General features: G+C 55.8%; 1 protein-coding gene and 1 pseudogene across 12 annotated transcripts; one reads left to right on the top strand and one right to left on the bottom strand.

Moving 5' to 3' along the window:
- Nucleotides 1–418: 418 nt before the first annotated feature.
- Nucleotides 419–24623, bottom strand: TTLL10 (tubulin tyrosine ligase like 10). 12 transcript variants are annotated; one of them, XM_063787633.1, is made up of 17 exons: nt 23690–24623; nt 23295–23331; nt 23127–23192; nt 18566–18758; nt 18331–18475; nt 17927–18007; nt 17324–17630; nt 17063–17181; nt 16804–16933; nt 15687–15761; nt 15049–15134; nt 14432–14603; nt 13369–13540; nt 12456–12596; nt 1625–1741; nt 1155–1248; nt 419–903 (listed from the first exon to the last, which is right to left on the bottom strand). In XM_063787633.1, exons 1-17 carry the CDS (start codon nt 23886–23888, stop codon nt 494–496), a joined length of 2544 nt encoding a protein of 847 aa, XP_063643703.1. In that variant the 5' UTR covers nt 23889–24623; the 3' UTR covers nt 419–493. The 12 variants fall into 12 exon arrangements, with proteins under 12 accessions (XP_063643703.1, XP_024212231.2, XP_054517556.1 ...); XM_024356463.3 differs by having other exon boundaries at nt 1155–1197; nt 18331–18758; XM_054661581.2 differs by having other exon boundaries at nt 18331–18758; nt 23295–23400.
- LOC112209149 (fibrous sheath CABYR-binding protein-like) lies at nt 17926–22075 on the top strand (annotated as a pseudogene).

The following is a 24623-nucleotide window of genomic DNA, read 5'->3' on the forward strand; positions in this document are numbered from 1 at the left end:
GGGGCTCCTCCTTTGGAGCTCCAGAGGGGTTCAGACCCTTCCTGGGGATGCCAGGCAATGGTGGATCACCGGCCAGGCCATGGGGGCCGTGGGGTCACAGGGCTGCAGGAGGGCCCAGGTGCTGAGGGGCACAGGGTGGTGGGTGGGAGCCCAGGATGGGGCAGCCCGGGAGGGAGTATAGACCAGCCGTGGGGAACCCCCTCCCTCAGAACAGCCCCCCAGGACTGGGCCCAGCCGCGGAGACCCCTCCCTCAGCACAGTCTCCCCAGGGACAGGGCCCAGCCATGGACTGGGGGCTAGTGGGGCCTGGGGAAGTCCCAGGGGAGCATCTTTCAGGCCAGTGCTGGTGTGGTGCGGGTGACCCCGGTGGGCATGGGCTCAGGGGCGCTGAGGTGACAGGACTGCTGCAGAGACTGTGTTTGTAACAAAGTGGGCTTTATAGGTCCCTGAGGGCAGGCAGCGCGGCTGGGGCGCGGGGCGCGGGTGGCTGCCCTTAGGGCCTCGCGTTCTCAGGCTCCTCGCGTTCCTCCTTGGCTGTCCCCGGGGAAGGCTCTTGCGCCGGGTGCCTGTTGCCTGCGCCCGACTGCTCCGTGCCCGGGGCCTGGGGCTCCCCATCGTGGGCGCTGTCCAGGTCGGGGCCGGGCGGCCGGGGACGCTGCGGCACCAAGGGAGGTGGCACAGGCCTGCGGGCGCCCGGCTGGTCTGGGGCATGCGGCATGGGTGGCCCGGAGGACTTGGCCTGGCGGGTGGGCGGGGGCGGCCGGCGGCGGAGGCTGCACGAGCCCCCCAGGTGCGGCCACGGGTCGGCCTCACCGTTGTGCAGGAGCACGAAGCGGCGCTGGGACAGCAGAGGCAACATCTTCTGGCCGCGCAGGCTCTTCCGGAAGGTCTCGAGCACCAGGTCTGGTGCGGGTGGGGGAGAGAGGGTGAGTGGGGGGCAGAGGCTGGGGCTGGAGGGGGTGGGGAGGGTGTGAGGGGTGGGACCCAGGTGGGCTGAGGTGTGAGGAAGGTTGGGGCAGGGGGCGGCGCTGCCACACAGGCCCTCGGGAGGTGGAAGAGCCCCATCTGTGGGGGTCTGAACTTGGGAAGAGGGCAGGTAGGCATTCAAGACTGGGCAGGTTGTGGGGGTGTGGGGTGGGGGCCTGGAGGCTCACCCAGGGTCTCGATGACCACACCTGGGATGACATCCTTCAGGACCTTGCAGTTGGTGTGCAGGGCTGGGTTAGAATTCATCTCCAGCAGCCATACCTGCCCCAGACGCCAGTCAGTCCCTCCTCACCCCGAGCCCACTGGGCCAGCAGGAGGCAGAGGCCCTGGTCCTCATTCAGACAGATGGCTCTGGGAGATTGCTTCCTTCCTATAGCCTTGCTCCCCTGTTTGTCCACTGAAGCTCTGAGGGTCTGAAGCTCTGGCCTGAGGGGGCTGCTCTGAGGAGGGGGTGCAGTTCCATCCTAGCTGCACAGGGGGTGAGCCTCATGGATACACCCATCCCCAGGGCTGCATGCAGGCAGGGTGGGGGCTGACTGCAGATTCTGCCTGGGGCCTGCCAGTGTGGTCAGGGTGTACAGATGGCCCCTGCCTCCTTGCATCTGTCTACTGTGCCCCCCGCCGCCCAGGACAGCACCTTGAAGTTGTCATCAATCAGGAAGTCACAGCCAATGAGGTCAAAGTAACCCAGCTTGCAGTCCAGCTTGGGCTTGGCGGCCAGAAAGCAGTGGGCCATGATCTGCTGCATCCGCTTCTGCAGGGAGGCAGGGAGGCATCCTGGCTGCAGCCCGTAGGCCCTGATCACACCCCAGGTCTGAACAGCCACAGCCACATCCCTCACCTGCACTCCCATCTGAACCCGCACCTGTACAGCCACACCTGCCCACACGTTCGTGCACTCAGCCTCACAGGTTCACAGCCAGAAACTCAACAAACTCGTGCAGCTCCTGTCCTGTGTCAGGCACTGGAGATACGAGAGTGAGGAAAACTCACAGGAAATCTCTGCCCTTGAGCAGAAGAGACGGATAGCAAATGGGATATGTAAAATCTCGAATCTTGGTAAGAACTGTGAATTATGTTGTATTTTAACGTGCTCTGGTTTCATCCTCTGCTCCCCAGCTCAATGGTTGCCTCAAAAAACCAACAGTGTGCGTCCCCAGAACTGGAGATAGCAAAATAGACCTCATTTATTTAAAAAAATTGTCATTATTTGTTTTCTTATGTCTAGTAGTTCCTTGGAAGATCCCATTTGAAAGGACTAACAGAAAGTGTGAGGGCCAGGCACGTGGCTCACACCTGTAGTCCCAGCACTTTGGGAGGCTGAGGCAGGAGGATTGCTTGAGCTCAGGAGTTTGAGACCAGCCTGGCCAACATGGTGAGACCCCATCTCTACTAAAAATACACAAATTGGTCGGGTGCGTGGCTCACACCTCTAGTCCCAGCACTTTGGGAGGCTGAGGCAGGAGGATCGCTTGAGCTCAGGAGTTTGAGACCAGCCTGGCCAACATGGTGAGACCCCATCTCTACTAAAAATACACAAATTGGTCGGGCGCATGGCTCACACCTGTAGTCCCAGCACTTTGGGAGGCTGAGGCAGGAGGATCGCTTGAGCTCAGGAGTCTGAGATCAGCCTGGGCAATATAGGGAGCCCTTGTCTCTACCAAAAAATTAGCAAAATTAGCTAAGCGTGGTGGTGTATGCCTGTAGTCCCACCTACTTGGGAGGCTGAGGTGGGAGGACTGCTTGAGCCCAAGAGGCAGAGGCTGTGGTGAGCTGAGATTGTGCCACTGCACTCTAGCCTGGGTGACACAGTGAGACTGTCTAAAAAAAAGAAGTATGGGCCGGGCACAGTGGCTCACGTCTGTAATCCCAGCACTTTGGGAGGCTGAGGTGGGTGGATCACCTGAGGTCAGGAGTTCGAGACAAGCCTTGCCAACATGGTGAAACCCTGCCTCTACTAAAACTAAAAAAAAAAAAAAAAAAATGACGATGATGTCTTATCAAATAATAGAGAATACCGGTGAAGAGAGAAAAATTATAAAAGAGAATCAAATAGAAATTCTGAAGTTGAAAAGTAGAACAAAAGTAGAACAAATAAAACATGCACTAGAAGTGCTCAACAGCAGATTTGAATTGTTTGCAGATAGGCCAATTGAGATTATTTAGTCTGAGGAACAGAAAGAAAAAGGAGGCCGGGTGCAGTGGCTTCACACCTGTAATCCCAGCACTTTGGGAGGCCAAGGCAGGGGGATCGCTTGAGGTCAGGAGTTTTAGACCAGCCTGGCCAACATTGTGAAACCTCGTCTTTACTAAATATACAAAAATTAGCCAGATGTGGTGGTGCGTGCCTGTAGTCCCAGCTACTTGGGAGGCTGGTAGGCCAGAGGATTGCTTGAGCCCAGAAGGAGGAGGCTGCAGTGAGCTGAGATTGCACCACTGCACTCCATCTTGGGTGACAGAAACCCTGTCTCAAAACAAAAAATGAAAGAAAGAGAGAGAGAGGGAAGAAAAATAAAGCCTCAGAGACTTGTGGGTGGGACACTGTCAAATGGACCAACATATGCGTAATGGGAGTCCCAGAAGGAGAGAAGAGAAAGGAGCAGAAACAATATTTGAAAAAATAATGGCAGAAAACTTCCCAGTTTAATGAAAAACAATCTACACATTCAAGAAGCTCAATGAACTCAAAGTAGGATAAACTCAGAGATCCACCACCTCATCAGCAAACTTCCAAAAGACAGAGAACGTCGAAATCAGCAGGAGAGAAGCCGCTCGTTATGTATGAGGCATCCACAGAAAGATGAACAGCCAGTTTCTCATTAGAGGTTGTGAGGTGGGCAGGCAGTAGGATAGCACAAATTCCCAAAAGTAAAAATACTGTTGACCAAAAATTCTACATCTAGCAAAAGCTGCTTCAAAAATGAAGGGGAGATTAAGACATTCCCAGATAAACAAAGGTAGACCCGCCCTACCGTCCTTCAGGCTGAAATGAAAAGACACTAGACAGTAACTGGAACTCACAGGAGGAAATAAAGAGCCCCAGAAAAGGTCATTGTGTAATTAAATATAAGAGACAGCATACATGTATTTTTTGTATGTGATTGTTTTGTCCTAAAAGACAACTGTATACAACAATAATTATGAATCCATGTTGACGGACACAAATATACTGAGCTGTAATTTGTGACAACAGCATGAGAGGGGTGGGGCTGTGTAGGAGGAGTGTTTGTGTTTTTGTATGCTTTTGAAATTAACTTGGTATTAATAAAAAACTGAATTGTTTATTTTAAAACATTTTTTATTTTAGAAACAGGGTCTTGTTCTGTCGCCTAGGCTGGGGTAATGTGGTTTGATTGTGGCTCACTGCAGCCTTGACCTCCTGGGCTCAAGTGATCCTCCCATCTCAGCCCCCTAAATAGCTAGGAGGACTACAGGTGCACACTCCCATGCTGAGCTAATTTTGTTTTTTAGAGATGGGGTCTCACTATGTTGCCCAGGCTGCTTTCAAATGCCTGGCCTCATATGATCTTCTTGCCTCAGCCTCCCAAAGCACTGGGATTACAGGCATAAGCCACCACACTCACCCTAATTGTAGTAAATTAAGATACAATATTAATGGTAATCCTCAGGACAACCACTAAAATAACTCAAAAACATATAGTAAAATAAATGACAAGGTAATTAAAATGCTACACTAAGCCAGGCGTGGTGGCTCACGCCTGTAATCCCAGCACCCTGGGAAGCTGAGGCGGGTAGATCACCTGAGGTCAGCAGTTTGAGACCAGCCTGGCCAACATAGTGAAACCCCGTCTCTACTAAAAATACAAAAAATTAGCCGGGTGTGGTGGCATGCGCCTGTAATCCCAGCTACTAGGGAGGCTGAGGCAGGAGAATTGCTTGAATCCGGGAGGCGGGGGCGGCAGTGAGCCGAGATCACGCCACTGCACTTCAGCCTGGCCAACAAGAGCGAAACTCCGTTTCAAAAAAAAAAAGCTACACTAGAAAATATCTCTCTAAAACAATAGGAGGCAGTAATGGAGAACCTGAGGAACAAAAAAAGACATAAAACATAGAAAACAAATAACAAAATAGCATATGTAAATCCTACCTTATCAGTAATTATTGTTATTATTATTTTTTGAGACGGAGTCTCGCTCTGTCACCCAGGCTGGAGTGCAATGGCGCAATCTTGGCTCACTGCAAGCTCCGCCTCCTGGGTTCACGCCATTCTCCTGCCTCAGCCTCCCGAGCAGCTGGGACTACAGTTGCTCGCCACCACGCCTGGCTAATGTTTTGTATTTTTAGTAGAGACGGGGTTTCACTGTGTTAGCCAGGATGGTCTCAATCTCCTGACCTTGTGATCCACCTGCCTTGGCCTCCCAAAGTGCTGGCATTACAGGCGTGAGCCACCGTGCCCGGCCCCTTATCAGTAATTATATTAAATGTAAGTGAATTAAACTTTCCAATTAATAGACATTGATGGAGTTTGTTAAAAAAACATGATATACCATCTACAAAAGATACTTTAGTTTCAGAGACAAAAATAGGTGGAAAGTAAAGGGATGGAAAAAGATGTACCACACACGGTAACCAAAGTAGAACTGGAGTGTCTACACTCATACCAACTGGAGTGTCTACACTGATATCAACTGGAGTGTCTACACTGATATCAACTGGAGTGTCCACACTCATACCAACTGGAGTGTCTACACTCATACCAACTGGAGTGTCTACACTGATACGAACTGGAGTGTCTACACTCATACCAACTGGAGTGTCTACACTGATATCAACTGGAGTGTCTACACTGATACGAACTGGAGTGTCTACACTCATACCAACTGGAGTGTCTACATTCATATCAAGTGGAGTGTCTACACTTATACCAACTGGAGTGTCTACACTCATATCACAGAAAATAGACTTTACACAAAAATTATTATTGCAGATTAAAGGAAAATTTTTATAACGATAAACCAAGAAGATCTAATAATCATAAACATACACGCACCCAACAACAGAGCCTCAAAATGTACAAAAAACTGACAGATCTGAAGGGAGAAGTAGACAACTGAATATCCCGCTTTCAATACAGAGACAGAAGATTAACGAGTAAATAGAAGACTCGAACAACATTATAAACCAAACAGACCTAACAGACATGTTGGGAGCAGGCCCCCCCCAAAATCTGGCCATAAACTGGCCCCAAGACTGGCCATAAACAAATCTCTGCAGCACTGTGACATGTTCACAATGGCCCTAACGCCCACGCTGGGAGGTTGTGGGTTGACGGGAATGAGGGCAAGGAACACCTGGCCCGCCCAGGGCGGAAAACCGCTGAAAGGCGTTCTTAAGCCACAAACAATAGCAGGAGCCATCTGTGTCTTAAGGGCGTGTTCCTGCTGCAGTTTACTAGCCCAACCTATTCCTTTAATTTGGCCCATCCCTTCGTTTCCCGTAAAGGATACTTTTAGTTAATTTAATATCTATAGAAACAATGCTATGCCTGGTTTGCTGTTAATAAATATGTGGGTAAATCTCTGTTCAGGGCTCTCAGCTCTGAAGGTTGTGAGGCCCCTGATTTCCCACTTCACACCTCTGTATTTCTGTGTGTGCGTCTTTAATTCCTCTAGTGCCGCCGGGTTAGGGTCTCCCCGACCGAGCTGGTCTTGGCACAGACATCTACAGAACACTACACCCAAAAGCAGGATACACCTCCTTCTCCAGTGCACATGGATATTCTCCAGGATAGACCATATGCTGGGACATAAACAAGTTTCAAGTGTTTTTCGTTTTTGTTTTTTAATGATCCACTTAATGAATAGTAAGTTTGTTGTTTTTTTAAAGATGGGGTTTTGCTGTGTTGCCCAGGCTGGACTCAAACTCCTGGGCTTAAGCAATGTTTCCATCTCAGCCTCCTGAGTAGCTGGAATTACAGGTATGTGCCGACACACCAGCTCCAATAATTTTTCAATAATTTTTAAAGGGTTGAAATTATAAAGTATGTTCTCTGACACAATGGAATGAAATTAGAAGTCAATAACAGAAGGAAAATTGGAAAAATCACAAATATGTGGAAGTTAAATAACAGGCCCTTAAGCAACCAATGGGTCAAAGAAAAGCTTACAAAGGAAATTTAAAATACTTTGCAGCTGAGCATCATGGCTCACGCCTATAATCCCAGCACTTTGGCAGGCGGATCACCTGAGGTCAGGAGTTCAAGACCAGCCTGGCCAACATGGTGAAACCCCATCTCTACTAATAATACAAACAAAATCAGCCAGGCGTGGTGGCAGGTGCCTGTAATCCCAGCTACTCGGGAGGCTGAGGCAGGAGAATCGCTTGAACCCGGGAGGCGGAGGTTGCAGTGAGCCGAGATTGTGCCATTACACTCCAGCCTAGGTGACAAGAGTGAAACTCCATCTCAAATAAAATAAAATATAAAAATAAAAATACTTTGAGACAAATGAAAATGAAGACAACACGCAAAATCTTATGGATGCAGCAAAAGTGGTGGTCAGAGGAAAATGTATAGCACTAAGCACCTACCTTAAGCAAGAAGAAAAAACTGAAATCATAACCTAACTTTTGACCTTAAGAAATTAGAAAAAGAGAGTTTGAGACCAGCCTGGCCAGCATGGTGAAACCCCATCTCCATTAGAAATACAAAAAAATTAGCTGGGAGTGGTGTCACGTGCCTATAGTCCCAGCTACTCGGGAAGCTGAGGCAGGAGAATCATTTGAACCCGGGAGGCAGAGGTTGCAGTGAGCTGAAATCGTGCCACTGCACTCCAGCTTGGGTGACAGAGCAAGACTCCATCTCAAAAAAAAAAAAAAAAAAAAATTAGTAAAAGAAGAGCAAACTAAACCCAAGGCAAGTAGTAAGAAGGAAATAATAAAGATAGAGTGGAAATAAATGGAATAGAAAACAGTAGAGAAAATCAGTGAAACCAGGAGTTGGTTCATTGAAAAGATCAACAAAATTGATAAGGGCTTAGAGAAACTGACCAAAAAGAAAAAAAAAAAAGGAGAGAAGAATCAAATTACTAAAATCAGGGGAAAAAGACTTTATATTGATTAAAAGGATGACAAGGGAATACTATGTACACTAAACAAATTAGATAACCTAGAAGAAATGGACAAATTTTTTTTTTTTTTGAGACGGGGTCTCGCTCTGTCCCCCAGGCTGGAGTGCAGTGGTGCGATCTCGGCTCACTGCAAGCTCCGCCTCCTGGGTTCACGCCATTCTCCTGCCTCAGCCTCCCGAGTAGCTGGGACTACAGGTGCCTGCCACCGCGCCCGGCTAATTTTTTGTATTTTTAGTAGAGACGGGGTTTCACCGTGTTAACCAGGATGGTCTCGATCTCCTGACCTCATGATCCACCTTCCTTGGCCTCCCAAAGTGCTGGGATTACAGGCATGAGCCACTGCGCCTGGTGAAATGGACAAATTCTTAGCAAAATAAAGCAGACTAAAGATTAGAAAATCTGGATGGACCTATAACAAGTAAAGATTGCAGCAGTATTAGTAATAATAATAATAAACTTTCCCACAAAGAAAAACCCAGGTGGCTTTACTGGTGAATTATTTCCAACAAAGAATTAACAGCAATCCTTCACAAAGACTCCAAAAATAAAAGAGGAAAGAATGCATCCTAACATGCTGTGAGGCCAGGGTTACCTTAATACCACCCAGGCAAAGACATTCGAGAAAAGAACACTACAGACCAGTATTGCTTATAAGCACAGAAACAAAAATCCTCATTAAAATATTAGCAAACCAAATCCAACAGCATATTTAAATTTAAATGGTTCTATACCATCACCGAGCGGGGTTTGTCATATGAAAGTTAATCAGTGCGATACAACACATTAATAGAATGAAGGGGAAATAAGACACGCTCATCTCTCAGTGGAGACAGAAAAAGCATTTGACAGATTTCAACATCCTTCTAGGATATTAACAAAAAACACTTAACCAATTAGGAATAGAAGGGAACTTCCTCAACCTGACGAGGGCATTTATGAGAAACCCACGGCCTTCCTCCTCAGATCAGGAACAAACAAGGATGACTGCTTTTGCTACTGCTATTCAACATTGTTCTGGAAGTAGCCAGCAATATGTAAGAAAACAAATAAAATGCATATAAATTTGAAAGGAAGAGGTAAAGCTGTTTCTATTCCAGAAGACATGATCCTTATATAAAAATCTCGAAGAATGCACACACACACGGAGCTAATAAGTGAATTCAGCAAAGTTGAAGGATACAAGATCAACACACAAAAATCAGTTTTATTTTTATACACTAGCAATGGACAATCCAAAAAGGAAATTTAAAAAATAATTTTATTCACAAGTGTCAAAATAATAAAATACCTAGAATAATATTTACCGTAGGTGACAGACTTGTATGCTGAAAACTAGAAAACATTGCTGAAAGAAATGGAAGAAGACCTAGAAAAATGGAAAGACAACGTATATTCATGGATCGGAAGACTAAATATTGTCAAGATGCCCCTGCTACGTGACTTACAGATTCAATGCAACGCCTATTAAAATTTCGATGAGGCTGGGTGCGGTGGCTCACACCTGTAATCCCAGCACTTTGAGACGCTGAGGTGGGCAGATCGCCTGAGGTCAGGAGTTCAAGATCAGCCTGGCCAACACAGTGAAACCTGGTCTCTGCTAAAAATACAAAAATTAGCCGAGTGTGGTGGTGGGTGCCTGTAATCCCATCTACTAGGGAGGCTGAGGCAGGAGAATCACTTGAACCTGGGAGGCGAGGCTGCAGTGAGCCGAGATTGCCCCACTGCACTCCAGCCTGGGCAACAGAACGAGACTCTGTCTCAAAAAAAAAAAAAAAAATTTCATTGGACTTTTTCCCCAGAAATGGAAAAGCCAATCTTAAAATTCATATGGAATTCTGGAATTGTAAGGGGCCCCTGAATAGCCAAAATAATCTTGAAAAAGAACAATATTGAAAGACTCACATATCCCAATTTCAGGACTTACTACAAAGCTACAGCAATCAAAACCATGTGGTACTGGCATAAAGACAGACATATACACTAATGGAATGGATCTGAGAGTCCAAAAATAAACACTTGCAGCTCTGGTCAATTGGTTTTTGATACTATGCCAGGACCATTCCATGGGGGAAAGAATAGTCTCTTCAACAAATGGTGCTGGGATAACTGGATAGCCACATGCAAGAGAATGCTGTTGGATCCCTAACTCACACCATACACAAAAATTAACTGAAAATGGATCCAAGACCTAAATGTAAGAGCTAAAACTATACCATTTTAGAAAGAAACATAAGTGTAATTTTCACTCTGCTGGATTTGGCAATTTTTTTTTTTTTTTTGGGATGGAGTCTTGCTCTATCACCCAGGCTGGAGTGCAGCAGTGCGATCTCCACTCACTGCAACCTCTGCCTCCCAGGTTCAAGTGATTCTCTTGCCTCAGCCTCTTGAGTAGCTGCGACTACAGGTGCACGCCACCACACCCAGCTAATTTTTGTATTTTTAGTAGAGATGGGGTTTCTCCACATTGGCCAGGCTGGTCTCAAACTCCTGACCTCAGATGATCCACCTGTCTCAGCCTCCCAAAGTGCAATGGATTTTTATTTTTTTATTTTTATTTTTTGAGATGGAGTCTTGCTCTGTTGCCCAGGCTAGAGTGCAATGGCACGATCTTGGCTCACAGCTACCTCCACCTCCCGGGTTCAAGCAATTCTTCTCTCTCAGCCTCCCAAGTAGCTGAGACTACAAGCACCCACCACCATGCCTGGCTAATTTTCATATTTTTAGTAGAGATGGGGTTTCACCATATTGGTCAGGCTGGTCTTGAACTCCTGACCTCAGGTGATCTACCAACCATGGCCTCCCAAAGTGCTGGGATTACAGGCGTGAGTCACCGCACCTGGCACAATGGATTTTTAGATATGATACTAAAAGCATGAGTAACCAAAGGAAAAAAATGGATAAATTGGATTTCATCAAAACTAAAAGCTTTTGTGGTCAAAGGACATTATCAAGAAAGTGAAAAGACAGCCACAATATTCCAGAAAAATATTGGCAAATCATATGTCTGATAAAGGCCTAGTGTTTAGAATATGTAAAGAACTTTTGGCCGGGCGTGGTGGCTCACGCCTATAATCCCAGCACTTTGGGAGGCGGAGGCGGGCGGATCACGAGGTCAGGAGATCGAGACCATCCTGGCTAACACGGTGAAACCCCGTCTCCACTAAAAATACAAAAAATTAGCCAGGCGTGGTGGCGGGCACCTGTAGTCCCAGCTACTCGGGAGGCTGAGGCAGGAGAATGGCGTGAACCCGGGAGGCAGAGCTTGTAGTGAGCCAAGAATCACGTCACTGCACTCCAGCCTGGATGACAGAGCGAGCCTCTGTCTCAAAAAAAAAAAAAAGAAAATAAAAGGATACGTGAACTACGTGGATGAACCCTGAAAACACCACGGTAAGAGAAAGGAGACAGGAGAGAGAGAGAAGGTCCATCAGCGGTGACCAGGAATGGCCGGCAATGTAGCTGTGATGGCTCATTAGTAGTGTTTCTTTTTTGAGGTGATGAAATGTTCTGGAATTGGTGGTGATAATTGCACAACTTTTGAAATACTAAAAGCCACTGAACTGCACACTTTAAGATCGTGAATTTTATGTTCTGTGAATTATCGCAATTAAGAGAGAGTTTGGGAGATGTGAGGAAAGTAACTGGAGGCTCCTCTGAGCGCTGCCGTCCCAGCCACAGTGACACGCGCCTGTGGGTGAGGAAGGACCATCCCTGGCTGCTGCTTCCGGGGCCTGGCCGGGGTGACCAAGACAGATAAAAGTCCTTCGGCCAAGCCCCGTTTTTATCCCAGTTTCACACCGCGCTGCTCAAGGGCCTTTGCTGCTAGGGTTGTTTGAAGTACCCCACAGGTACCCCACAGAAAGGAACCCTGCAAAATTAGGACACTCCACTGCACATGGCCCTTAGCTAGGGAGAGTCCGGGCCTGCATGGGCAGCTGCTGCTGCTCCAGGACACCTGGCCCGGGGGCTGCTGTCGGCCCTGCCTGCCAAGTGGAGGATCTGAAAGGAACAAAGACTCTTCACATGGTGGCTGTCACTGAAGCCGAGCTGTCCCCTGACCCTACAGCGAGGCTGCTCAGAGGGACCCGTGCCAACAGACCCCCGGCTGTCCCCTGACCCTACGGCGAGGCTGCCCGCGGGACTCGTGCCGACAGACCCCCAAATGGGCTTTCCGTCCGGGCCTTTGCTGGCTGCTGGGGACAGGCACTGCCAACTAAGTGAGCAGAGACGCTGGAAGGGTTTGGTTCCACACGGTCAGGTCACACTTTAGTGCAGCCGCCCACGCACGCCACAGACATCTGTGTGCCTGGTGCCCAGCCTGACCACACACCCCCGCCCCGAGGGATCTCACTCCCAGACTGGAGGGCACAGTGGACGCACCGTGAGGGTGGTGAAGACCCAGTCCTTGGCGAGGCCCCGGGCCTTCCAGAACGTGTCATTGATGTAGCGGTTGAGGTGTTCCATGCTCCACACCGTGTCCTCCTTCAGCAGCATGTACAGAGGGCTCTTCTTCTGCATGAACTGGGGGCACACAGTGCCTGGAGACTGGCTCCCAGACTGTCCGGAGAGCCTGTCCTCAAGGGGGTCCCCAAGAGAACATCCCCTTAACCTAGAAGGATTCTGCATGAACTGGGGGCACACGGTGCCTGGAGACTGGCTCCCAGAGTGTCCGGAGAGCCTGTCCTCACGGGGGTCCCCAAGCGAACACCCCCCTAACCTAGAAGGCCTGTTCTCTGGGGGTCCCTGAGACAGCCGCCCCTAACCTTGCTCCCCCGGCCCCACCCTGACCTGCCTGCAAAGACCCTCCCACAAAAACCTTCATCTGCTGAGACCCCCCTTCAGCCGTGGGGACCCCACAGATCTTCTCAGAAGGCCCCTACCCTGGACTCTCCCATGAAGACCCATCCCCAGAAACCTCTGCCCACAGGGCCCCTCCTCTGACAGCCTCAGAATCCCCTCGGTTCCGACGCCCACCCGCACCCCATCCTCAGAAAACTCAGCTGCGGCTTGGGAGCCAGGCTGCGCGCTGGGGGCTACAGGGCTCTGAGCCCTTTCACCAGCTAACGGGGTCCCTACCACGCCCTTCTTCTGACGTGGCCAAAAGGGGGAGGTGAGAGGCAGTGCTCACTGCCAGCGGGGGGCAGCCCAGGCTACTTCCAGGCCTGAGACACCTCCCGGCCTCGGCCACCTCCTTCTGTAGCTGCACCCCCTCTGCACCCCCTAGCAGTGAGAACCTCCCTCTAATCTCATCCCAAGGCTGCAGGGAGGGCCCTCACCCATGGCAGACTCTTACCTGGTTGGTCAAGTGGCCGCTGAGGTCGCTGGAATGGGGGTCGTAGAGGCTAAGGGTGAGGCGAGCATAGCCGTGGCCAAAGAAGATCATGTAGGGTGTGGTGCAGGCAATGAGCAGGTAGGAGCGCACGTCAAACTTTCTCCCGTCCAGCAGCAGCGGGTTCTGGATGTACCTGGGGGCACCATGTCGGGGCTGCTGGGCTGAGCCACGGGGCCAGCCTGGCCTGCATCCCCTCACACCCCACCCCGGGCCTGTTCCATTTCCTCAGCGCCCCGCCTCTGTCCCAGGTGTGACCTCCAGGGAAAGGGGGCATTTCTGGGCCTGAATATGTCAGGGGAATTGGGAGGAAAGGCCTGGCACCCTGATGGGTGCTCCAGGGCATAACCGCAGTAGGAGCCTGGAGGGCTGCCTGGAGGAGGAGGAGGGCATGAAGGTGGCTTTGGAGAGGAAGGGAAGGAGCGCGCCAGGCGGGCACTAGGCAGAGGGAGCACAGCAGGCAGAGGGGGTGTGCTAGGCGGAGAGCTCGCCAGGTGGAGGGACGCGAGGGAGGAGCCAATGGAAGCTGGGGACGGCGGACGGCAGCTGTGGTCAGAGTGAGGCTCTACGAGGGCCGGGGGTGAGGTTGACAGGTCTAAACCTTCAGCCTCGTGCAGCCGCGGGGCTTTCTGGAGAAAGCTTTCCCACTCAGGGAAGGAGTGGTCAGCTTGGCCATAGGCCTGAAGGCTGCAGCTGGCTGGCTGGGCCGGGGAGTAGGGGGGCTGGCAGCCGGGAGGCCACCCAGGCCAGGCCACCTGCAGGACAGAGGGGGCCCCAGCTGAAAGACAAACTGACTAACCCCTCAACCCTGGATCCCGTGTCTGTGACCCTGGCCTGGTGTGACCCCGGCCTGGTGTGACCCCTCCCCTCTGCTGGCTACACGGGGGCCCGGCTGTGGTCTGCACAGGGGCTGGTGGTGCGGCTGCTTTCCACGACCAAGGGCTCCTCGGCGGCCCTGCTGACCGCACCAGTGGGGCCAGGGTCAGCCAGCCCAGACCCTCACCCCTCCGGGCACCCGCGGCCGCACCTCTGCACCACCCGCGCCTGAGGCCCCCGGAACGGCGTCTTGTGGTGGATGGGGTCGTCCTCCATGCTCCGGGTCTTGGCCTGCAGGGCGGCAACTTCCTCCTGGTTCCGGAGCAGGAAGATGCCTTTGCCCTGGTTGGAGGCTGTGGGCTTGCAGATCCATATCTGGGTTTCTGCAGAGAGCGCGGCCTGAGCCCCTGGCCCCGCCCCCACTGGCCCCGCCCCCCAAGCCGGCCACGCCCCTCCTAGGGCCCGACCAGGACCCTCCCCTCCAGGCTGCGACCCTCGGCCCGGCCATTCCAACCTTGGCCCTGCCCTAACCACACGCCTGGCCCCAGCTCCTGCCCGTGCCTCGACCACGCTCACCCGGACCAAGCTCCAGCCCTGGCCCCAGTGCCCTCATACCCCAACCTCCACGAAGGCCAGACCCTCCCCTTTCCAACTCCTCAGTCCCCACCCAGACCAGGCCCAGCCCTGGCCCCTTCCTGACCACCTCGTCTCGTCCCAGCCCCACGCAGCCCCTCCAGACCCAGCCCTGCCCTCATCAGCCCCCGCCATGGTCCAGCCCTCACCCTGTCTCCCCAGGGCCAGCCTGGTGTCCGGCCAGCAGCGTCTCACCATCAAACAAGGTGAAAAAGGCCTCTCTCTCGTGTTTGAGGTCCAGGCGATAGGTCTCCGGGAAAAACTCTTCCATTCTCAGGACCCTGCAGGGCAGGGAGGCAGGAGGATGAGCTGCTGTCCCTTCGCCCCTGGCTGGGTGGGCGGTTTGAGGCCCAGCCTGTGGCCCGGCGGGAGGGAGTGTGGGCAGTGGCACCTGGCGCCCGTGGCCGTTCTCCTTGTGGGGACTTTGTGTTTCCTGCCCCTTTGCAGCGCCCCTCCTCCCCCCAACGGGCTGTGCTGCTGGCTGCATCCTTCTGGCCGCTGACCCCCACCCGGGCCCCTCCCGCTGGCTGCTTTTTCCCTCACGGTTGCTCTCCCGGCTGGCACCGTCTCAGCCATTTGTGAGCCACCAGCTCACGGCAGTGTCCTCACGGCTGGGATGGGCGGAGAGCGCGGCCTGAGCCCCTGGCCCTGCCCCAGCTCTGTGTGCACTGGCGGGTCAGCGTGGATCTCGGCCTGGCCTGGCTGAACCTCTGACTCTAGCTCGTGGTTTTCCTTTGTGTGGGACCCCCGCCCCGCTTTCTCCTTTTCAGACGACACCAGGTTTAGGTCTGAACTTCGGTCTGAAGGGCCCCTCACAGCTGGGCTGAGTCTACCTCTGTGGCCTGAGGTATCCTGGGCTTGTCCACGGGAGGTCCTCCAGGGTGGGCGCTGCTGCATCCTTTTCCAGCCTGCAGCCCAGGGGACAGAGCGCCTGGACTGAGGGGCCGGCTCATGGTGCTTGGAGCAGGTGGGGACTGGGGGATGGGGTATGGGTGGTGAGTGGCGGACTGTGAGTTGTAGTGGAAGGAGGTGGCTGGGTGGACGGTGGTGCCTGGGGGAAACAGCTGTGTCGCTCTAGGCTGGAAGTGGATGCTGGACATGGTGTAAAGCTGGTGTCACAGGCAACCAGGGGCGGGGGGTGCAGATGGAGGCATCTGCGGTTGGCTGGGCGGGTGCTTGGTGCAAAAATGTCTGGGCCAAATGAAGTGGGGAGGGATAGGTGGGTCCATAGAAGGGCAGTGGGTGGGGCTGGGAGCAGGAGGACAAAGTTGCTAGGATGGATGGCCCAGACTTGGGTGAGCGATGGACGGCCTCACTCAGGGTACCCACAGGTGACGGTGGCACGGTGTGGGATTTTGGATGGATGGGTGTTTGGGGTGAAGGCAGATTGACAGGTGGGTTGTACCTGGGTGGGTCTGTGAGATGGACAGGTGGGTGGGTGTCAGGCCCAGTGGGTTGGGGACGTGTGGGATCTTCCCCGTTCAGCCACCAGGAAGAGGGTGGGTTTATGGGACAGGGGTTTGGCCCTTTAAAGGACAGGTGGAAGGTGGAGGCAGGTGCTGACGGGTGGGGGCTGGGGCCAGCCTGGGAGCCCAGGTGGCCAGGGGCAGGGGCAGGGGCGGGTTCAGGGGCAGGGGCAGGGGCTGGAGCCAGCCTGGGAGCCTGGGTGGCCAGGCGCAGGGGCAAGGGCAGGGGCGGGCGGAGGGGCAGGGGCAGGGACAGGGGCGGGCGCAGGGGCAGGGACAGGGGCGGGCGCAGGGGCAGGGGCAGGCGCAGGGGTGGGCGAAGGGACGGGGGCAGGGGCAGGCGTAGGGGCGGGCGCAGGGATGGGGGCAGGGGCAGGGACGGGTGCAGGGGCAGGGACGGGTGCAGGGGCATGGGCGGGTGCAGGGGCAGGGGCAGGGGCAGGTGTAGGGGCAGGCGCAGGGACGGGGGCAGGGGCAGACTCACCTGGCCTGGGCCCCCCCCGGCACCTTGCTGGCCTTGCTCATGGCCCGTGCCCGTCCCCGAAGGGTGCTGAGCAGCCCGATCTTGGTGGTGAGGAGCTTGTTGTTGGGAAGCTGGTACAGCAGCTGCTCTCCTGGAGGTCAGAGGCCAGGGCTCGTGTGGAGGGAGCGCAGGACCTCGGTCCCCACCCCTCCAACCTGCCCTGTGCTCCGGCCCAGGAGGCCCCTGCAGGCTGCCCGCCTCTGGTGCCGGCTCCCGCTACCTTCCCGGAAGCTGCCGTAGCTGTCTCGGCTCTTGACCTCACACCACTTCAGCGTGTAGTCGCCCCGGCGGCTGTCCTGGATGCGCTGCCAGCCCTTGCTTTTGCAGTAGGAGCTGATGCTGCGAGGGGTGGGGGCGGGGGTGACCTGGGGGCCGAGGCAAGGGGTTGGGGATGGTGGGCGGCCAGCGGAGGCCGGGCTGGGCCCCGGGAGCAGGCGGTGGGTATTCAGTGGGACCACGGGCGCCCAGGGCCGCTACTCACATTGTGGCCCCGTTGCTGCCTCCAATGTAGAAGAAGGGCCCAGGCCGGGTGCTGTGGGGTGATGGCTTCCCACCCCCCAGCAGGAGCCCCTCCAGGAGGGCAGCTGAGGGCCCGGCGGCGTTAGTGTCATCCGAGTCTGCAGGCCGGTGGCTGTTCAGGAGCCCAGGGGGTCCGGGTGTGGCAGAGGCTCTTTCTGCCCCCTCCAGGTCCGGCCCACAGTGTCCACCTGCGTCGTGGTCTGGCTGGCTTGGCTGACACTGGAGTCCCTCCTCCTGACTGCTCCCCATTGGCCTCTCGTGGGCCGGGCCTGTGAACGGGGTGGGGTCCCACCGGGGTGGCTACGGGAGCTGCCCACTCAGCCTGGACATGGCTCAGCCAGTTTGCTCCCAGCCCATTTCTCCAAGACCCTGGACAATCCCCCTGGCCTGTCTGGGGCTCAAGTTCAGCCCGAGCTCTGACCCCACCAGGCGGCCTGGGGACTGCTTACACCTGGGGAGGGGCCGTGACCACCCTCCAGGGCCAGGCTTCCTGCCGGCAGGTTCCAGGTGGGGGTGGGGAGCTTGGAGCAGGGGGCAGGGAGGTCGCCCCTCTGACCCTCCTCACCAACAGGGCAGTGGCCTGGTGCAGGGCAGGGGCCGGGCTGTGAGGCCGGTGCTGGGTGCAGACGTGATGCAGGGATGGTCCCTGGAGGGCAGGGGTCACAATGTCCATGATGATGTCATGGGTGACCCAAGGGGCCATTGTCAGGCTGGGAGACGAGGGGCTGCCCTTCCAGGGGTGGTGCCAGCCAGGCGGAACCCTGGGCCGCGGAGCGCGACAGCTCCCCTCTGTGCCTGCAGAGCCCGGCGCCCACAGCTGGCCCCTCTCTCGGAGCAGCGGGGCATGGCCATGTGTGGGTCCTGCCCCTGCCCCATGAGGCCGACTGACTTCCTTGGGTATGGGGCACCCGTCCCAGGGAGGCCTTGGCCTTGGAGAGGTAGGAGGCCACCCAGGGCTGCTCTATTCACCTGAGACTCGAGCCCGAGGCCTCTGCTGGATCCTTGGCCTCTTGCCCCTCTTGGAGCCGGCTCGGGTCCGAGTGGGTGGTCCCCGGCGGTGGATGAACCGGGTGCAGCTGTGGGCCATTGGCCGGGGGGTGCCAGGGCGAGGGCCCTGCAGGGAAGATGCCGCTCTGACCCGCCTGTGGGACCTCAGTGCGGCCCGAGGCCCCAGCGCTTGGATGGAGCAGGCAGTCAGGCCCACCCTGCCCAGGAAATGGCGCCTCCCGGGGCCGTGGGCTTGAGCCTCTGCGTGCGGCTGGCTCCCGTCTCTGTGGCAGCTGTGGGGCCTGGCGCCGTGTGGGGGCGAGGCTGTCTCTGCACCCTGTCTCTGCCGGGCACGTCCTCCCTGGCCAGAGCGGCTCCTCAGGTGTGGCTGAGCTCGGCCTGGGTGCCGGCTGGAAGGAGGGGCAGCGTCAGGCCTGCTGGGTGGGGCGCCTGCCTGAAGAATGGAGGGTGGGAGGGCTCCCTGGCCTGAGCAGGGGTCTCCTCTGTCTCCGCTGCTGACTCCGGAGCCCAGCTGTGGGCTGTGTGCAGCCGCCTGGTACCTGCCATCAGGGTTCCTCTGCAGCCGCCCCTGGGTGCCAGGCCCGACCCCCAGGACACTGTCCCCAGCAACACCTTCCCATGTTGCAACTTAGGAATTTTCAGCCAGTTCCTCGACAGATCTTTCTACCTCTGTCTCCAGCAAACAAACCCATCTTGGGGCTGCTTGGGAGGTGAGAACTTTTTTTTTTTTGAGACAGAGCTTCATTCTTGTGGCCCAGGCTGGAGTGCAATGGGGCGATCTTGGCTCACTGCAACCTCTGCCTCCCAGGTTCAAGTGATTCTCCTGCCTCAGCCTCCCAGGTAGCTGGGACTACAGGCGCCCGCCACCATGCCCAGCTAACTTTTTGCATTTTTAGTAGAGATGGGTTTTCTCCGTGTTGGTCAGGCTGGTCTCAAACTCCCGACCTCAGGTGATCCGCCTGCCTCGGCCTCTGAAAGTGCTGGGATAACAGGTGTGAGCCACCATGCCCGGCTTAGGTGAGGGCTTTCAAGGGTTTGAAGGAACTCGCCCAGGAGACAGGGGAGCACACGGCAGTGTTGGGCAGAGGCTGTGGGGGCTCCGAGGCTGGAGAAGGCTGGGGTAGGCCTGAGGCTCCAGACTGGGCGCAGAGCTCGGCACCAATCTCTCCCGCACGAGGCCTTTGTGTCTGCCCCTCCCTGTCCCGCCTGAGTGACAGGAGGGAAGGAGACAACGAGGAAGCCCACGGGCAGGGGAAGGCGGGGAAACTGAGGCAGCCGTCTGCATGATGACCCAGCCGGGTGGGGCCACTGGGGCCCATCCTCAGGGAGGAGCGGAACACAGGCTGGGCCCCCCACCTGTGTCTGGGAGAGCCTCACGCCCTCTTCCTAGGGTGGGCTGGGCAAGAATGGAAGAAGTCAGGAGCCCTGAGACCCCTCCCCACCCAGAACAGGAGGACTTTTGGAAGAGGCTGGACCCTGCGCAGGCACGGAGCAGGTGTGTGCATGTGAGACTGCATTAAATGGGAGACCTCAGCTCCTTCTCATGGGTTCTCAGCACCCAGGATTCCTGCTGGGGAAGGGGATCCTCTGAAGTACTGACTCTCAGCCAAAGGGGCTGCCCAGGCCCAACAGGCATCATCAGAGGGACTCCCAAGTGTGAACAAGAGTGACACAAGGACAGCCGGGCGCGGAGGCTCACACCTGTAATCCCAGCACTGTGGGAGGCTGAGGCGGGCAGATCATGAGGTCAGGAGATTGAGACCATCCTGGCTAATATGGTGAAAACTTGTCTCTACTAAATATGCAAAAAATTAGCCGGGCGTGGTAGTGGGCGCCTGTAGTCCCAGCTCCTTGAGAGGCTGAGGCAGGAGAATAGCTTGAACCTGGGAGGTGGAGCTTGCAGTGAGCTGAGATCGTGCCACTGCACTCCAGCCTGGGCGACAGAGCGAGACTCCGTCTCAAAAAAAAAAAGAATGACACACAGACACATTTACACACAGACACACACAGACATGTCTACACTTGCACAGATGCACAGACACACACCTACACACACAGACACACGGATGCACAGACACACCTACAGACATGCACACACACACCTATAAACATGCACAGACACACCTACAGACACCTCCACACAGACACGTCTACACACACACGTACACACAGACACACAGACACCCACACACACAGACGCTGACACACACAGACACGCAGACATGCAGACACACAGACACACAGACACACAGACGCACACAGAGGAAGAGAAAAGTGGAGAAACAGGGAAACAAACCAGCCTGGAAAAGGCTGGGGTGGTGGAGACAGGACCCCTCAGAGAGCCACGTGCTTTTAAAGCAAAGGCACAGAGAATACAAAAGAGCCGGTGGGAATTAAAAATGCAACACCAGGGTTGGGATTTAAGTCAAGGAAACTGCCCAGAAGGGAACCCTGGGGATGGGACTGTGGGTGTGAATCTGAGGTGCCGCGCAGCAGGGTCACCGTGGAGCCCCAGGCGAGAGGGGAGGCCCGGGGAGATACAGGCACAGAGCCGGAGGAAGGAGGTGTGGTCCTGGCCAGCCCTGGGTGCCCACCGAGGCCACTAGCAGCCCTCCAGCCTTCCTGGGGACACACAGGGCTGGAACCGGCCCAGGAGGCTCCCAGCCGGGAATTCCAGGAATTCCATACCTGGCCTACCAGGTGTGGAGGTGGGAAAAGGTGTGGAGGTGGGAAAAGGTGAGGAGACATCCGTCCCTCCGGGAAGCCTGGAAGACTCTCACAGGAGTGAGCTGTCAGGGAAAAGATGCAGCAGCTGTGAGCTTGCAGCTGACCTGATGACTGTGTGCCCCAGCCTCTCCAGCTGTACAGCGTCAGCCTCTCTCCAGCTGCACAGCGTCAGCCTCTCTCCACCTGCACAGCGTCAGCCTCTCCACAGGCACAGCGGCAGCCTCTCTCCACCTGCACAGCGTCAGCCTCTCTCCACCTGCACAGCGTCAGCCTCTCTCCACCTGCACAGCGTCAGCCTCTCCACCTGCACAGCGTCAGCCTCTCCACAGGCACAGCGGCAGCCTCTCTCCACCTGCACAGCGTCAGCCTCTCCACCTGCACAGCGTCAGCCTCTCCACTGGCACAGTGTCAGCCTCTCTCCACCTGCACAGCGTCAGCCTCTCCACCGGCACAGCGGCAGCCTCTCTCCACCTGCACAGCGGCAGCCTCTCTCCACCTGCACAGCGTCAGCCTCTCTCCACCTGCACAGCGTCAGCCTCTCTCCACCTGCACAGCGTCAGCCTCTCTCCACCTGCACAGCGTCAGCCTCTCTCCACCTGCACAGCGTCAGCCTCTCCACCGGCACAGCGTCAGCCTCTCCACCGGCACAGCGGCAGCCTCTCTCCACCTGCACAGCGGCTGGGAGCAGCAGCCTCTCTACCGGCACAGCGGCAGCCTCTCTCCACCTGCACGGCGGCAGCCTCTCTCCACCTGCACAACAGCAGCCTCTCTCCACCTGCTCAGCGGCTGGGAGCAGCAGCCTCGCAGGGTTGCTGCAAAGATGGAGTTTCCACATGTAATGTCAGGACAGCACCTGCCACACACTGCGCAGTCTGCAGGGCTGTGGTGATGGTGACTGTGGGGGTGAGGGGGAGGCAGAGAGCTCAGGGACAGCTCAGGATAGGCGGGAACACAAGCACATGTGAAAAGCAAGGCGATCGCCAACTCTGAGGAAAACAAATGGGCACCACCCGGGGAGGCCGGGCAGCTCTGCCCCAAACATCATTCGTGCCGGGATGATATGGACAGGGCAGCGTGTGGAAGACAAGCCCCTTTCACCGTCCACGGGGAATTTCTGCACTGGAAGCTCCAGAAGCAGCAGCATCAGGTGCTTTTTGGAAACAGGCAGTTAGAAAGCGGAAGCAGAGCACCCCCTCCCCCACCCAGGAAACTGCCTCCGTCTCTTCTGCTGCAGAAGAAGCAGCAGCTGGAAGAGGCCGCCAGGTGCTGATTTCATCGTAAGCCTGAGGCCTCCTTTGGGCTTTTCTAACTTTGTGTCCTTATGATGTTCACAAATAACTAAATAAGTTGTGAGGTGTTATTTCTTGTCATTGAAATTAAAGGTTTTTTTTTTTTAATTTTTTTAGACGAAGTCTCACTCTGTCGCCCAGGCTGGAGTGCAATGGCGCAATCGCGGCTCACTGTAACCTCCGCCTCCCAGGTTCAAACAATTCTCCCGCCTCAGCCTCCTGAGTAGCTGGGATTACAGGCGCCTGCTACCACGCCCGGCTAATTTTTGTATTTTTAGTAGAGACAGGGTTTCTCCATGTTGACCAGGCTGGTCTCAAACTCCTGACCTCGTGATCCGTCCACCTCGGCCTCCCTAAGTGCTGGGATTACAGGTGTGAGCCACTGCCCCTGGACTGAAATCAAAGGTTTCTTAAGCAGCTGCCCGCTGTGTGTGTGGTGAACCCGGGGCCTGAATGCAGGTGGGACGCAGCCTCCCAAGCGCCGGGAGCCGCTGGCTCCTCACGCCTGTCGATCTAGCAAATGTGCTTTGGAGTCTCTGACGGACGTGATTCTGAATCCAGAAGGAAAGCGTCTCACTCCCAGATGCTGACCGACGCGTCCTTTATAGCGGTGGGACTCGGGAAGCCGGGGACGCCCGGGGTGGAGGACGGTCGTGACGCCCCTCGGTGGGGACACGGGGTAAAGGCGGCGTGGAAACTTGGTTCACGACCTTACAATAAATTGTAAAATAAGCGTTTTACCTGGTGAGATGAAAAGACCGGCAGGAGACGGCACCCCGGTAGGATGAACAGAAGAGACTTTTAAACCTGAAGAAATCATCCAAAAAGCGACCACATGTTAGTGTCCTGCTGCGAGTTCTCCCCCCAGAATCCAAGCTTGGCCACGTGGGGCCCTAGGAAGGTACTGACATTGTTCGAAGAGCTGGTGCCTCCCGGCCGGAGGCTGCTGTCAAAGGACGCACGACCTGTGGGCTCAAGCAGCCGTCCGTCCAGGACTTGCTCTGCGGAGGCAGACCTGGTCCCAGGCCACAGAGCTCGTCCCAGGGCTGCCCAGCCCTCCCACCCCACCGGGTACACACACCGTTCCCCGGCCTGGCCTGGACCCCGGCCTCTCGCACGGTGGCGCTGGGGTCCGGGACCCGCAGAGCAGGCTCAGCCTGGCCCCACCCTACCCGATCCCTGTCCAGTCCCCTCCCCAGCCTCCTCCTCTCCTGGGCAGCCTCCCGAGGGGACCCGCAGGCAGGGCGTAGGAGGGCGGGGCCGAGCCCACTGGACCCCAGCTGGTGGCCGCCGGCGCTTCTTACCTGCCCAGCCCACAAGGTCCTGGGAGCCTGGGCCAGGAAACAACAGTGGTGACCCGGCAACCGTCTCCTGGCAACCACCGCCCAGCCGGAGCCCAGAGGTGAGCCTGGGTTTTCGCAGGATGGGGAGGGGCTGCTGAGCGGCGGGGCCAGCCCGGGAAGCCAGGCTGAGGGCTGAGGCTGGAGAAGGGCACAGCTTCATGGGCACAGCTGCCTCCCAGTCACTGCTGGGCCTGAGCCCCAGTCGCCGCCCCTCCGCCCGGCCCTCCCAGGATGGTCCCTGAGCCGTCTCTCAGGCCCCACCCATGCTCAGCACCCCAGGACCTGGCCCGGGCCAGGCTCTGCATGCATCCTGGTGATGTTGGCCGGATACACGGCTGCCGATCCCCGAGCATTCTCTGTGCTTCACGTGGTCGGGTCCCTGTTCTCACTCCACAGCGGATGAGGTGCCACTGTGCCCCCCTCTGCAAACAGGAACCGGGGGCTCCACAAAGTGAGTGCCCCCCAGAGGGGGACTCACATCTGTCGGTCCAAACTGCACCATTCTGTAAGCCCCTCGCCGTGTCACAGACCTCGGCCGAAGTGAAGCCTTCCGCGGGGTTTGGGCCGTGAGGAACAGCCTGCCCGACACCTGACTTGAACACTCTGCAGGGAAAAACACCGAGGAACATCACGATTACCTTCTGCGGGAACAAGGGCCAAACAAACGGCCTCATCCTGAAGCCGTGTGGCCCGGGCCGCTCCCACCCATACCTATAGGCACCCCAGCCCGTAGGCGGTGGTGGGCTCTGGCATCCAGCTGGTCCCCCGCCTCTGCAGGTGTTTGCAATGTACCTGTGTGTTGCTGTAAAGCTGCCCTTTCTCCATCTCTGTGTGTCTTTGTTTAACCCTCACCTTCTCTCTCTTTTTTTTTTTCAGTATACGGAGTCTCACTCTT

This window comes from Pan troglodytes, chromosome 1, assembly GCF_028858775.2.
Source record: "Pan troglodytes isolate AG18354 chromosome 1, NHGRI_mPanTro3-v2.0_pri, whole genome shotgun sequence".
Classification (NCBI taxonomy): Eukaryota; Metazoa; Chordata; class Mammalia; order Primates; family Hominidae; genus Pan; species Pan troglodytes.

Bases quoted from the DNA above. Each gene is read 5' to 3' on its own strand.
- TTLL10 (XM_054661581.2), bottom strand. From the start codon at position 23,888: ATGAAGCTGTGCCCTTCTCCAGCCTCAGCCCTCAGCCTGGCTTCCCGG. The intron at 17,182-17,323 runs GTGAGTAGCGGC...CACCCCTCGCAG, and splicing joins GGCAGCAACGGGGCCACAAT to CATCAGCTCCTACTGCAAAA. The intron at 16,934-17,062 runs GTAGCGGGAGCC...TCTGACCTCCAG, and splicing joins CTACGGCAGCTTCCGGGAAG to GAGAGCAGCTGCTGTACCAG.